The 15,422-nt window shown below is 40.5% G+C and overlaps 1 protein-coding gene across 2 annotated transcripts; it reads left to right on the forward strand.

Annotated features, from left to right (window-relative positions):
• Positions 1-1,955: 1,955 nt before the first annotated feature.
• Positions 1,956-14,892, forward strand: LOC146329327 (NACHT, LRR and PYD domains-containing protein 12-like). Of its 2 annotated transcripts, XM_084714558.1 has the most exons (12): positions 1,956-2,026; positions 2,158-2,235; positions 4,966-5,082; positions 5,217-5,270; positions 6,402-8,166; positions 8,265-8,447; positions 8,882-9,049; positions 9,277-9,432; positions 10,874-11,047; positions 12,717-12,890; positions 13,109-13,279; positions 13,893-14,892. In XM_084714558.1, exons 2-12 carry the CDS (start codon positions 2,181-2,183, stop codon positions 14,071-14,073), a joined length of 3,198 nt encoding a protein of 1,065 aa, XP_084570684.1. In that variant the 5' UTR covers positions 1,956-2,026; positions 2,158-2,180; the 3' UTR covers positions 14,074-14,892. The 2 variants fall into 2 exon arrangements, with proteins under 2 accessions (XP_084570684.1, XP_084570685.1); XM_084714559.1 differs by lacking the exons at positions 13,109-13,279; positions 13,893-14,892 and having other exon boundaries at positions 12,556-12,857.
• Positions 14,893-15,422: the final 530 nt, after the last annotated feature.

Raw genomic sequence — 15,422 nt, forward strand, 5'->3', positions numbered from 1 at the left:
CTGAAGGGAGTGGAAAAGAAGAACATCAGCTATTTACACTATTTTAAATACTATTTTCTATACTATATTCATTTTTTTAGCAACAGCCGGCGCACAATTGTGATGATTGTCACTCAGTCGCTCTAGAGTGACGTAAAAGTCGCATTAAACGCGACATGACTGTTCAGACGGCGGGCGCATTGCAAAATATCAGACACGTATCTGATATAGTACCACCTCTGAAAGCGACCCAGGTTGGATTTTAAAAAATCAGATTTAATGTGACCTGAGCTGTTCACACGGTCATGAAAAAATCGGACCTGGGCCTGTAGGCAAAAAGATCAGATTTGGGTCGCATTCCACGGCCGTGTGAACTAAGCCTTAGAGTCACCAATCAACCAAGCATGCATGTCTTTGGACTGTGGGAGGAAGCTGGAGAACCTGGAGAGAACCCACACAGAACATGCAAACTCCGCACAGAAAGGCCCTGCCCCGGCGGGATTTGAACTCAGGACCTTCTTGCTGTGAAGGTCAAAACAAACAACAAAATCCCACATAAGAAAACATCAATGAATACCATGAATCTTCATGAAAACTGTGTTAGTGGGTTTTAATAAGTAATGTCTTCTTATCGGTTTGGTGAATGAGGCCCATTGTTTCTAAAACTATTTTTTTTCATTAAGACACTAAATAGGTGATGACACCTGTATGATTTGAACTGTCCACCTGGTTCTGTCCTCTAAATCTGTCTCCAGTTTGATCAGTGTGTCAGTCCTGTTACTGACAGCAGTTCTCTCAACACAGGCCACTGAGTTCTGGTTGAACAGTACTTACAAACAAAGGCTGTGATCCTGTTTAAAAAGGTGCATCAAGTCCTGAAGCAGGTGACCAAAGGTGTGTTCCCCTCACCTGAACATAACTCTTATGTCATGTTCATTTCTCCTTTTCTACCCTGTTTACTTCCCTTTCTTTCTTTCACAGCCTTCACCTTTCCTTCTTTTCCATAGACCCCAAGTTGTTTGTCACCCACATCTTTTCCTTCCCAAACCCTCCTTTGTTTCCTCACACCTCCTTTAAAGCCACACCATTTTTTGTTCCTTTCCTTCTCTAGATCCTTTCCTTTCACCCCTCCTTTCCCTCTCAGGTGACTCAACATTGCAGAACATGAAGTCGCAGCTTTTTGGAAACATTTTCTGAGAGAAGACAACAGTTTGGTGGAAAGACAAACGAAACACCCCTTTGTGTCGGCCTCCTGTAGCTGCACTATATCCATTTCACCAGCAGATGTCGCTCACATCATATTCCACGTGTTCACTGGTGGTTTAGCAATGACCACATGTTCAATATAATCTGCTGTCAAGCCTCAAAACGTAAAAACACCAACAACTTATAACAAAGTCAGAGGTTGTTCAAAAAGTGTTATTTAACAAATAAATTATGATCAAATTGATTATCTGTCCATAATAATAGTAGGATACCAAAAATGATATCTAACATGCTGCATTATTAATTCAATGACTTTATAAGTGCGGGATAATGAGCAGGTCATTACTGTGAAATAACTCCTGACAGGATGATGCAGGACATGGAGGGGTCTTAAATTATAATTACATTTTCCTGCTCGTTACATGGTTATGTACCAAAAAATCAATTATTTGATGCAACGAGCAAGAAAAACTGTTTCAGAATCAGTACGGGCACCTGACTGTTGTTTTAAGACAGTCTTGAAAAATTGTGAACATGTCCTTTAATGACCATGCTTCTCTGAAATCCCAGTGAGAAACCTTCCTCAGATCTTGTTGATGATGGACACAGTAGTTGTCATTGTGTGTTTTCAGATGTATTGTTGTAGGTTTTTAGAATTAAAAAGAAGAAAAAAGTTCTCTGTTTTCTGTCAAACTGGATAGAAAAGAAACACAAACGCCTCGAACTGCCTGATGAATAAAATGGGTGTGAACACAAAGCAGAGTCACTTCCTGTTGTCTCTCGTCGTCAAAGACAAACTTTGGGAGCAGTTCAGACAAAAGACAAGGAAGCGGCTTCTGAGGTTTGATGTTTATTTCTCCTCTTTTTCCTCTCATTTATATTAACTGGACTCAGTTACATGTGACATGAAATAACTTTCTGTTTCACTTTCTAACTTTCTTGTATTTATATTCACTCTTTCTTTACTTGTAGAGGAGTTGGTGAGAGAATGCACAATGGGAAACAGAGGGTCGACTGGCCCGGCTGTGGCTTCAGCAGCGTCACACGGTGGTAAGATGTTTTCTTGCTTTATACTTTCAGCATCACTGATTTGCTGTTCATGCACTTTTCCTCATAACATCAAGAGAAACCGTCACAGTGAGAGTAACTTCTTTGGTTTGTGTTGTTCTAACTGTGACATGTTCAGTTCTGTCTAAAGTACAAAGTCAACCGTGGTTCAGACTATAATTAGTAACCGTGACACAGCTGACGTGACCCAACCTGTTCAGCTGGGAGGGTTAAAAACACACTCACTCACTTTGATGCAGAGCGAACAGGATCAACACTCACACATGTTCAGCTCCTGGACTGTTACATACTTTTGGTCTGTTACATACTTTTGGTCTGTTACATACTTTTGGTCTGTTACATACTTTTGGTCTGTTACATACTTTTGGATGTCTTCTGCAGTTGCACATTTACAGTTTTAACATTGATTATTTATAGTCCTGTTTGTATTATTAGTTATTCTATTCTATTTATTATGTTATTCTTGTACTTCTTCTCTCTTTGATTGACCTGTGATTCACTCTTATTGCTGTTGCTTCTATGACACCTGAATTTCCCTCCAGGGATTAATAAAGTCTTATCTTAGTTGAACCATCCTCTCAGTTGGCCTCATGCAAGAACCACTTGTATAAACAGATTTGTTCTCACATGGTCTGTACAAGTGATTTAGGAGAACTTGTCACATTCTCATATTCTCTCAGATACGATCACAATTTACGAGGTCCTGACCTGTCATAGAGCCGTGTGCTGGTCTGCTGGTATCCAAACCAAAGTTTTTTCATTATTGACTCTATATTTCATCAATATAAAGTCATTTTGAGTTTGAAAAAGAAATCACTCTTCATCATAATTATGTCGCCATTATCCTGTTTGACTACATTTCAAATTATTATACAATTGTAAATTTACGCATAAAGCCTCTCATAATTAATTTAATGATGCATTATTACCTGCTGTCAGGTGTGTTGGCTGTACATCCACACATGCAGATTTATAAAGTCTCTGTCCAGGTGATCATCCTCACGTACTCTGTCTCCATGATGGAAATTTCCCCTCGACTTCCGACTTGTCATTAATCACTCTGCTGTGGCAAGTCGTTTTTTTCTTTGAAGTTATTTTCATATCGATCCGTGTCTTCTTTATTTCAGTCACAATCTAAACAGTTGATCAACTGACAGTGGAGGACTTGTCCTCACCAGTTATTGCCAAAGTATAATGTTAAGCTCATCTTGTGTCCGAGGGCTGTCCTACAGCCTCGTGTTTCAATAATTACTCCCAGTTTTGATGTTCAGTGTGCCGCTGTTGTAGAGAGGAAGGACTCAGGACTGATACCATCTAACAAGACTTTCTCTTGAAAGTGGAAGACTTGGCTGGCACAGCAACAGTAACTAAGGAGGGTGGGGCTTAGAGAAGGGTCACTGGTTCTTAGGCCAGAGATATACTTGCTGTTTAACCATGTGTTTATGTTCGTGTACGCGTAGCATTCATTTCTGAGGATGCCCACAGCCATCACTCCAAATGGACGCAGGATACACGAGGCAGCCATGAAGCGTCGGGATGTGTAGGGATGTATGTGCAAAAGCAAGTATATTCCCAGCCTTACAGGCGGTTGTGATGTAATCAAATCCAAATACATTATTTGGGAAAGCACAAACTGAAGGATGTGTTTAATACTCACATATCTTTATTGCAGAGTTTCTCACACAATCTTTAGATTCGTGAAACTTCTGCTGGTGATACAGATACAAATAATGACGTCTCTAACATGCAGCCTCCTCAGTCAGTCACAGCTCTAACAAACACTGTGTGAGCACAGGAGTGAACAGAGTCGAACTCTGAGTCAGCAGCAGGTTTCCTCTCTGTTGTTTGAGTTTTCCTGTTCAGCTGCACAAACCGCTATTTCCTCTGTGTGTCTGAAGCAGCAGATACAGATCACAGTCGAAAGCACTGCATGACACATACAGCGGTTCTTTAATAAACAATGACAGACACATTTTTATTCATCACTTCTGTGTTTAAGTGTTGGATTGCATCATACTTGGAAGGTATCGTTTCATCTTAAGATGATTTCCTAATAGCTAGCCAACGTTTCCAATGTTTCCATTAGGCCAATATTTTTTTCTACAAAGTAGAAGTATTTTTATGTGCACACAAACAGGACCTATAGACTTGCACTGGAGATGCTAGTCTACATACATATAGTCACACACACCCAGCAGTTCAGGGTTTGGGGTCTTTCTCAGGCTCACCTCAGCAGTGCCCAGGAGATGAACTGGACCCTCTCCAGCTGACAGTCCGCAGTGACTGGTCTGTGCTGCACATGAAGCGGCCACCCTCTGGTTTCAAAGCCAAGTCCTTATGGACTGAGCTGCTGCTGTGTGTGTGTGTGTGTGTGTGTGTGTGTGTGGATACATGCACATGCTAGTTAGTTCCTCATTTGTTTCTCATTAGTTCTCTGGTAACTGCTCAAAACTTTGTGTACCTTATTGTAAAGTGTGTAAAGTACCTTTTTTTACCTTCATGGTTCTGCAGAACAAGAAAATTCCAACAAATATTGTTTAAATGTAATTGTGTATGTCAGTCCTGTGAGATTTATTTGTTCTTGATCTTTCAGGTCTTTCAGACTTGAAGAAAACAGAACCTCTGACCCTCTTATTTCATAGTTCAGGTGTTGACAAAAGGAAAGTGAGTTGTGGTTCTTGGTTCCTGATTATTTTCTCTGTTCTCAATCAGCTGAAACTCAGAGGGGAGCAGGAATCATTGCTCAGGATGGAAGTGTCGTCAGCACGCCTCAGTTTACGGATGTTCATGTAAAAGGGGATCTAACTGTCAGTGTCACCAACACATATGGTAAATGTTTCACCGTTTTTACATTAAACAAATACCTTATTTCTGTTTAATTATGTACATGTTTAAAATATAACCACCTGAATGTATTTAATTATTATGCATTTCTCAAGAGATGTTGTGTGTTTGTGTTTCAGTCCAGCCTCCTGACAGGACGGCAGACATTAATACTGTTCCTCCCCAAACTGAAGGTAGTGTGCTGTTTAAAAATAAAGAGCATGTATGCACACATCCAAAAAATAAAAAAAGAAAATATCACTGCTGGGTACAAAGGAGAAAAGTCTGCACACTTGGCTGGAAATTGATATTTTAATTCTCTTTAAAGACATTCTCTTTAAAGACAACCCCAAACATAAATGTCATATAAGGTCCTAATAATGGAATATTCAGAAGCTAATAGCTAATAGCTGGCAAACACAGTAATGCACTTCTACTATTGGTTGCTGTCTCTGAATTATCGTGTGATGAGTTGTGGGTTAATTATTTTTGTTGACAGGGTCCAAAACTTGATGTTTTACAGCATCACATACGTGTCAGATACAAGTTACAACAATTAGTGGAGGCAACAGCAGAAATGAACAACATGAATGTATAGAACTGATTGAATTAATTTACATTATAATTTATTATACCAGTACAGATACAGTTCATTATCATAACCACTGATCACAGCACTGACTGCTGTCAGAATATAGGCCTTATAACAATTTAATGACTTGTTTTCTATTGCAATATTTCTAGGTTCTTCTGATGATCTTGAGGGATAGTGATAGTGATTACAGTTTATTCCTGCTTGTTGTTCTCTTTGTTGTTTGCCTGAGGAAGAACTTGTACATTGAAATGTTTCTTTTAATAAAAATGTTGTAAAAAAAAAAAAAAAAAAAAGAATTAAAATGTTTAATTGGACCTCAGCAGTGTGTAGACGGTTATCCTTTGTAGTCCACTGTGTGGTTTGACATTAAAATCTGTCATATCTGAAACATTTTTTAAACCAAATGACAAAATAGTTCACCCTGTCATCTGCCCATCTCGTACCTCACATGATGTTTTGCTTTCTGAAAAATGATGACCTGATTTTGATCTGATTTAAAAGGAGTAGAATTTATTTATTCATTTTAGTCACTTTGAAGTCCTGTTGGGTTCATTGACAAATTCTGCACATATTTAACAGACCACCAATGCATCCAAGTAAATCTGGACGTTAACCAACACCAAGACACACTCAGGTCTGGACCTGGTGTGGTTTGGGTTTGGATAGGCCAAAAAAAACCTAAATAAATAAATAAATAACATACATGTAACTGATTGTATTCATCTTTCAGGAAACATCCGAAGGTGCCAAGCTGAACTCAGATCTTTCCTTGAAAATACAACAAAGAATCTGATTCAAGGAACAAAGGATGGATCATCGACTCCTTTAAACAAGATCTATACAGAGCTTTACATCACAGAGGGAGGCAGTGGGGACGTTAATCGTGAACATGAAGTGATTGAATTAGAATGTCGACGGTGTTTGAGTGAAGAGAAAAAAATTGTTCTCAATAACATTTTCAAACCTTTATCAAACGAAGAAAATCCTCCCCAGAGAGTTCTGACCAAAGGAATCGCTGGCATCGGGAAGACTGTCGCTGTGCAGAAATTCACTCACGACTGGGCAGTAGGAGGAGCCAACCAAACTATTCAGTTCATATTTCCATTCACATTCAGAGACTTGAATTTAATAAAAGATAAAAGATGGACTCTTGAGGAGTTAATAGGTTATTATTTTGTAGAAGTGAAGGATTTAAAAACCTCAGACTACAACAGTTCAAGTGTTTTGTTCATTTTCGATGGCCTGGATGAAAGCAAACTGCCTTTAGACTTTAAGAGAAATGAGATGTGCCGCAGCGTTACAACGACTACAACATTAGACGTCCTTCTGACAAACTTAATCTCAGGGAAACTGCTGCACAAAGCCTCGGTCTGGGTCACAAGTAGACCAGCTGCTGCCACTAAGATCCCCTCTGAGTTCATCAACAGGGTGACTGAGGTACGAGGGTTCAATGATGACCACAAGGAGGAGTATTTTCAAAAGAAAATTTGTGACAAAGATGTGGCTCGGAAGATCTTTGATCATCTTCAGTCAAAGCCACTGAGAAGTCTGTACATCATGTGCCACATCCCAGTCTTCTGCTGGATTTCAGCCACGGTTCTCCAGAGTCTCCTAACAGAAACTCACAAAGGTGAATTGCCCAGAACTGTGACTGAAATGTACACGCATTTCCTGATCATCCAGATAAGACGGAAACATGAGAAGGATTATCTGGAAGGTGAAACAGACAAAGCTCTGATCATGAAATTGGGAAAGCTGGCATTTGAACAGCTACAGAAGGGCAACATAATCTTCTACGAAGATGACTTGAAAAAATGTCAGATTGATGTGAAACAAGCAGCAGTTTATTCAGGAGTTTGTACACAGATCATTAAAAAAGTACATGGTCTTCACAAACAAGAGAGTTACTCTTTCATACATTTAAGTGTTCAGGAGTTTCTTGCTGCGCTGTATGTCTTAGAGACCTTCATAGACAACGGAGAAAATCTGCTCCCCAGCCAGACGAGTGTGAAAGTGGCATCAGAGAAAGGAGAAATTCCCATCATTCTCCTCCACAAGAACGCGGTGGATATGGCTTTGAGCAGCAATGATGGACAATGGGACTTATTCCTGCGCTTCCTTCTCGGTCTGTCACAGGATAAAAATCAGAAGCTGCTTCAGGACGGATTTGGATTTAAAGGAAGACGTCCACAGAGCAAACAGGAGACCATCACTTACATCCATGAGAAGATCAAGAAACTGTCCTACACCGACAAGAGCATCAATCTGTTCCACTGTTTAAATGAGTTAGATGACCAGTCTCTGGTAGAGCAAGTCCAGAAGATGTTAGAGGAAGGAGACGTTAGTAAAATCTCACCTGCACACTGGTCAGCTCTGGCCTTTCTACTGCTTGTTTCCAAAGATGAACTGAATGTGTTTGACCTGAAGAAATACGACAGATCGGATGGAGTTCTGGAGAGGCTGCTGCCTGTGCTCAAAGTATCAAAGACAGCTTTGTAAGTATTTGGCCTTGAGAAACCCAAGTGCTCTGAAGCTCTCAGGTTGTGTTTAAGTCATGTTAAAATGTTAACAATCATTTTGTTTTTCACTTTAGGCTAAGGGACTGTAACCTCACTCACAGAAGTTGCAAGTATATTTCATCAGTTCTCAGCATGAAGTCTTCTGGTCTGGTGGAGTTAGACCTGGGCAAAAATAAACTGCTGGACCCTGGACTCTCTGGAGTGAAGCTGCTCTCTGATGGTCTAAAAAGTCCCAACTGTAAACTCCAGAGAATCAGGTCAGAATATCCTAAACTTTCAACCAGTGGGCTGAGGTTCCAGTCCTCAACACTGACTTTTTAAAATTTTACATAACTTTAAGCGTGTGACCTATGTAACATAATGCACATATTTGATATCTTTCCCTAAAGCCACGCAAGTAGTTTTGTTGTGTATCTGAGATGCTGACAGGCAACAAACCTGCATTGGAATGAGAATGTGGTGTATCTAGTGGTGAACATGCAAAGTTTCATTTTAAACTAATTTTAAACAGATCTGATGTTTCTTCAAAATTCACCTGTTCTCAGTCTTAATCAGAGTCATAGGTTTAAGATCAAGATCAGTTTAATTTCTGTGTATCCAGTACAGAAATCAAATCCAGGGTGTAATGTTCAGATGAAATTTGTCACGTGGTCTTTAAACCATAACACTATTTTTGTTTCTTTTTGTACAGTTTGGAGGAATGTGGCATTACTAAAGAAGGATGTAACACTTTGGCCAGTGGTCTGGCTTCAAACCCCTCCCACCTGAAAGAGCTGGACCTCAGCAAGAATAAATTTCAAGATGAAGGACTGGAGCTACTTTCAGAAGTTCTCAGCAGATGCTCTTTGGAAACACTGAGGTAAAATGTTAACAGCACATGATTTATCTGTTCTTAGAGTAAGTAGAGCTAAAATACAAAGTCTGTCCTGAAGACAGCACTTGAGGAAAGATCATGTGATCATTACAAAGACTCAAGGGTTCATGTTCTGACGGAAAGGAAAAGAGATCAGGATTTTTCATAACACTCTGCCCCTAAGTTTCTTGTGTACAATGGAGTTCAGAGCCAGGTGTCTGTCCTGTCTGCAGGTTATCTGAGTGTGGCATCACAGGGACCACAGCTCTCAGCTTGAACCCGTCTCACCTGAAAACCCTGGATCTGAGCAGGAACTGTCTCGGATCACAAGCACTCAGTCAATTCTGTGACTTTCTGAAGCATCCTGACTGCAAGCTGGAGAGATTATGGTAAGCTTTGGTAAAGGTGAGACTCATCAGTCTGTAAACTAAAATTCACTAAATATACAAGCACCGATTCCAGAAAAGTTGGGAAGCTGTGTAAAATGTAAATGAAAACAGAATCCAGTGTTTTGCAGATTGTTTTCAACCTCTATTCAACTGAATACAGTGTCAAAACAAGATATTTAATGTTCAAACTGCTTTAGTGTTTTTGTTCATATAAAGTTTACACTCTTCTCAATTTTGATGGCTGCACTGTCTCACTGAATTAAACAGGGATGACTCTGAAAAAGACCTCGTCTGTATGGCAGCATATGTAGCTCTAAAACCTGTATGTGCCTTTCAGTGTTAATGATGCCTTCATAGCAGTGACAGCCATACCAGATGCTGTTTATTGAAGTTAGTGCTGCTAACAATCTGGCTGCTCCTTTTTCTCTTTACCCCCAACAACTTCCATGGTTTAGTGGCTCTTTACATGACAAAGTCTTAACTTATATTTGTAGATGTGTTTATTGCTAGATTTCAGTTTCCAGACTCTTTTAATTATATTATTGATTGTAGATGGTGAAATTCTTGAATTCTTGGAGTTGTGTGTTGAGAAATCTCTCATTCTCTTGTCCACTGAAATGGCACTTTGGGGAGCACTACATCACATTTTATCGACAAAAGGGGTATCCAAGGGCATTTTTGCATAGTTTTTTAGAACATAGGGCCACCAGGGGCAGCAATGTCCCACCATCACACACATACATGCATGTGTCTGTGCATATTACAAATCCATGTACACACAATGCAACAGTGTGTTTGTATGCACACTTGCATGTCTCTCTCTCTTTCTTAGGCTCAAACTCACACACACACATCAGAGATGCTCATAAGTCTTTTTTTTTTCAAGTCCAAGTCAAGTCTCCAGTTTCTGGTCACAAGTTTCTTATGGTTCTAATGAGTGTTCTATCATCTTCTGCATGTCATCTTGTCTGCTTAGAGCACAGTATAGGCTACACATAACTATATCAAAATAATTCACACCATGTACTGTAATTATCTATTAGCATTCAGTATCAGCATTAATTAGTTTTTGGTATATGATCAGTTTGAACAGAATATTGCTGTGCAGTATGAATGTATATCCTGCCACAGCATTCCCCATAGACATTCATAGGCAGCCCAGTTGGGTAGTACAGTTGATTATCTAGCAGTCTGCATGCAATAAAACCTACTGCTGTGAGAGAGTGCAGACTAAGATTACGCACATAAACAACACTGACGCTGTTCTGCCCCATGGGTAAATGGACACACAGTGTTTTCAACCTATGTGCTGTTAATCAGAATGATGGATTAGACAGATTACAGACAATAAACAATAGAAGGAAACCTACAAAACTAAGCAACCTTTGGGACTGATAAAGACTGAAAAAACTTTCAATTTTTCTTTTTTTTTTTTGTAAAGCCTTTTTAATACAAAACTACAACAAGAGAGTGCTGCTGCTCTGGCTTCAGCTCTGGCTTTCAACCCCTCTTCACTGAGGGAATTGGATCTGGGAGGGAACCCCCTGGGTGACGATGTAGCAACGAAAATCACTGCTCTGCTGAAGGATCCAAACTGCAAAGTGGATACACTGAGGTGAGAAAGTCCTCATATTTAAAGTTAAAGGTCTGCTTTGTGATGAAACACCAGACACATGTCATTGAATATGTATATATTTAATACCACCTGGACCTCAGGTAACCAATCAGATAACCAACCAGACCTGAGCACAAGGGGGCTGCAGCTTTGGCCAAGGTTGTAAAACCTGGGTGTGGGAGGAGTCCCTGTAAAACCATGTATCAAACTTTTACTTGACTCCAGAAGAACAGGCAAGGCCTTTCCCATGTTGTTTTTAGAAGGGTAGGAAAACTGCTGACGTTGACTGAATTTAGTCAGGTGGTCTAACAAACGGTTTGCATAATTCCTGAACCCAACCCTTAAGGTCCTTTTACATTGGACCAAAAACCCACTAACATCTGGCTTTTGTCTTTAGTGGGAAAGGGTACAATCAGCTTTCACTCCTGGGTCAAATGAGTCTGCAGAAGTCTTGGGTATTCTTCAGCTCTGGCTCCAATCAACAGTGATGGAAACCTGACACCGGGCAGGACACAACTTTTTGCCCCTTTTTCAGCACAGTGCTTTTTGAAGGCTTGTCATCTCTGTTGGAAACTACTGAAACTCTTTTGCCCCTCTTCTATACGCATGTGTTGGCTTGGTTTAACTCGATGCATCAGACCAGCAGAGCAGGGATTTACATCTCCATTAACCCCTTAATGGTTTGGCTGATATACACTTGTCTTGAGCTGTTAACTACAGTTAATTCTTCACAATAAATGTCTTGTGTTATATATCCTATAAGCTGAAAGTAAGTGTGAAACAGTAAAAACAAAAAACAAATATCTGAAAGTACAAACAGCAATGCAGGAGAAAAACTAAATTTCAAACCACAGAAATTCAGTTAGAAGCTACAAAACTACTGAGAGCTGAACACACAAACACTTAAAGTTTTTCAAAGGGAGTCTGGTTAGTATGATGAGAGCTACTGGTTAAATAAAACATCTTACTTTTTAAAAAAAGTAAGTAGTGTATTGAGTCAACATTTCATAATGTTGTCAGACACTAACAAGAACAGTCTGAGCCTGTCAGAGACAAAAACAAGCGTCAGCTGTCCTGCGCTCCGCGGTGCGCTCTGGTGAAGTGTCCGACAACGTGTCAGCTGCGCTCTGGTTCTATCACTGTTAGTTTTGTGGTTTGTGGTGATTTAGAGACTCGGTTTGTAAAGTTTACAGTCTGTCATGCTGTTGCATTGATCTGTGTACAATGATGCAGATTAAAAACAAACCTGCATAAGCAAACGAGACTATCGGAGAGAAGATTGGCTGTTTCTGTGTAGTCATCTTAGCCACTGGGTTGGAATGGTAGTTGTTGTATGTTAGGAAGTTAAAAGGAAGCAAATGATTCCATAGTTAGTGGTTATGGCAGTGGACACACTTTTGTTCACAGGAGCTTCCAAAACCAGCAAATTATGTTCCTTGTAGAAGCTGATTTTAAAAACAATGAATCTCATGTGTTGTGGTCCATTTCTGTATTATTTCCTTTTACAGATGAGGAGTCATCGGATCAGGGCAGTTTGCAGGTCAACAAATGTCCTGATCCTTGTCCATCCCTGATCTATATGTTTGAAAAGCTCAGCCTCTGGGTCAGAGGTCAGGGTCTGGAGCTGCCGCTGCATCTTACCACCTAAAAAAAATGTTTTCCCCGACAGACTTGCCGGCTGTCGGTTCTCAGAGAGTGGCTGCATTGCGCTTGCTTCCAGTCTCAAGACAAATCCCGCCCACCTGAGAGTCCTGGATCTGTCAAGGAACGAACTCCGAGACAGTGGTGTCCAAAAGCTTTCTGAGTTCTTGGCAGAGCCACTTTGTAAACTGGAGACACTGAAGTGAGTATTGTTGCTTTGCAAAACACATTCAGGTGTGCAGAGGTAGTTTTCAGGTATGTGTGACCATATTCAGACCAAAATTTTCCACTTGAAGTCCCTTGTTTAGCATTTTTAACTAAATAGAAGTAAAGACATTTTACTACATCTGCACACAGCTGAGTTAGCAGCTGCTAAGGTAACAGCTGCATTGAAAACTGTGTTTAAATGTCTCTTTCCAGCCTGAAATGCTGCATGTTAACAGCATCCTGCTGCCAGTCTTTGACCTCTGCCCTGAGCCGCTCCTCTGCTCTCAGAGAGCTCGACCTGAGCTACAACAACCTCACGGATCAGGGGGTGAAGCTGCTTTCTGATTGGCTGAGGAACTCCCAGTGTAGACTGGAGATACTGAGGTGAGTTTTTTACATCAAAACTAAAACTATTTTGCATCATTCTTTCTTCTCTGAGCACCAGTTCTGTAAATTCATAAATGAAATTTATCTAGTTTTAAATTTTAGATCATGTAGTCAGTGGTTCATAGAGGTTATCATGTGAGGTACGGTCTGACTCTATTTCTTTGATGGTAAAAAGCAACTTTAGTGACTTTGTTGATATGTGATTTAAAATTCAGCCCAGAGTCCAGGATGACACTCAGGTTTTTACCTCAGACTTGTGGACCTGCAGACGTCTGTAGAGTCAGACTCACAAGTTTACTCAGTGTTTCTTCAATAATGCTTCAATATTCTCTCTGTGCATTGGTACCAATTATAAACATTTCTGAATGGAGTCTTACACAGTAGACTGAACTCTGTGTATCAGCTGCGACCGAGCACTGATCTGACACCAGTGCATTAAAAAAAATCTCAGAGTTCAGATAATGGAATCTGTAACCGGAAGGAAAAAATCTTATTGGAACAAACCGAGTCATATATGTTGTTTTGAGGGCCACTGGCAGACGACTCGTTCTGTTGTTCAGGTATGAGAACGTTCTCCTTTGCAAAGGTATAACAGCGTTTTCTCTGCCAGGTTGTCAGGGTGCACAGAGAGCAGCTGTGGGTATCTGGCCTCGGCTCTGAGGTCGAGCTCGTCACAGATCAGAGAGCTGGAGCTGAGCCGGACCGACCCGAGAGGACGCGGCCCGGAGCTGCTGTCTGACCTACAGAAGGACCGTCGTTACAAACTGCAGACGCTGACCGTGACGGAGTGATCAAACCGTGAACAACACCAGAGTGACTCTGGCAGAGACTGAACTGGACCACGTTTACATTAAAGGGAAAATTCACCATGTTTTATGTGGATGTTTGTGATATATTCACTGAGAAAGCTCTTCCAACAACAGCTGCCATCAGTTGCACAGTACAGTGATGTTGTTGGTGTGAAGGAAGAACTACAGTCTATTTCAGCTTGGATTTAAAGGTCTACTTTATTGTGACATATACAACCATACAAAGTACGATTACACAGCCAGATTCCCTCTCTGCATTTAACCCTTCCTTGCACTGGGAACAGTGTGCAGCTGCTGTGCAGCACCTGGGGACTTGACCTGGGTATCAATACTCAATACCAGAGATGCACCAATTTCAATTTTCTTGGCCAATTTCGATTTTTTATGAGTCTGAGTCTAAACTGTGACTTTGATTAAAGAACTCTTGACATTAGTTTATATTCACAAAACTCAGATGATGATGTTATGATTAATGAAAGGCGTAAGAGAAGCAGAAACATGTTGCTTGTGTCCCCCTGCAGATTTTATTTCTTAGTAAACAAATGTGTTCTTTCATTTTGAAACAGTGGCCTTACATTGTTGTTATCTGGCCTCTGTGTAACAGTAACAGTAGAATGTTTTTCGCAGTAACTCTGAAATCAGTAGTGCACTTTTATGTATGTGCATACATGTGACATGTTTTAGCAGCACACCAGAAAATAGACCTCTCCCGTGTCACAGTGTGTGTGTTGATTTCTGAGCTTTCCTGTTCCCTGGTTCTGCCCCTCCTCCTCCTTGCAGCTGCAGTGATTGGCAGCAGATTTAGTCTGCAGCAGAACAGGGCCGGTGGGCTGTTCAGCAACCACAGTCCTGTGAAAGTTTTCCCCGGGTAACTTTTTAATTATTGCTCCCCACCTCATCCTGTAGCCCAAACTTTGGGGTTGCAACACCCCAACAACTGCTGTGTAATTCAGAACCTGAAGACAGAACTGAGGAAACACTTTATTTATTAAAAGACTTTATTTCTTCCTGTTCAGTTCCTTGATTAAACCCTGAGATCACAGAAACATTGAGTACCTTGTTGTCTTTGTTAGGGAAGCACCTCCTTCCTCTGTCTCGACCTGATGAACATATCAGGGACGATTCATCGTCACTGTGGCAACAACACAATAACAGACACTTGTAAATATACACTAAGTACGATGGAGTTCATCTGACGCGCTGCGCAGCAAATCTCCAGCTCTGTGTAGAAAATGAATTAAACCCGTGAGTTAAACCTGTTTTCAGTAGTACACGACGCTGCCACATTAACATGCAGAAATAACTTCCTGTATTTCAGCTCATGTGGTTTT

This window comes from Lutjanus erythropterus, chromosome 3 (assembly GCF_056507025.1).
Source record: "Lutjanus erythropterus isolate fLutEry1 chromosome 3, fLutEry1.hap2, whole genome shotgun sequence".
In the NCBI taxonomy this organism is placed as follows: Eukaryota; Metazoa; Chordata; class Actinopteri; order Lutjaniformes; family Lutjanidae; genus Lutjanus; species Lutjanus erythropterus.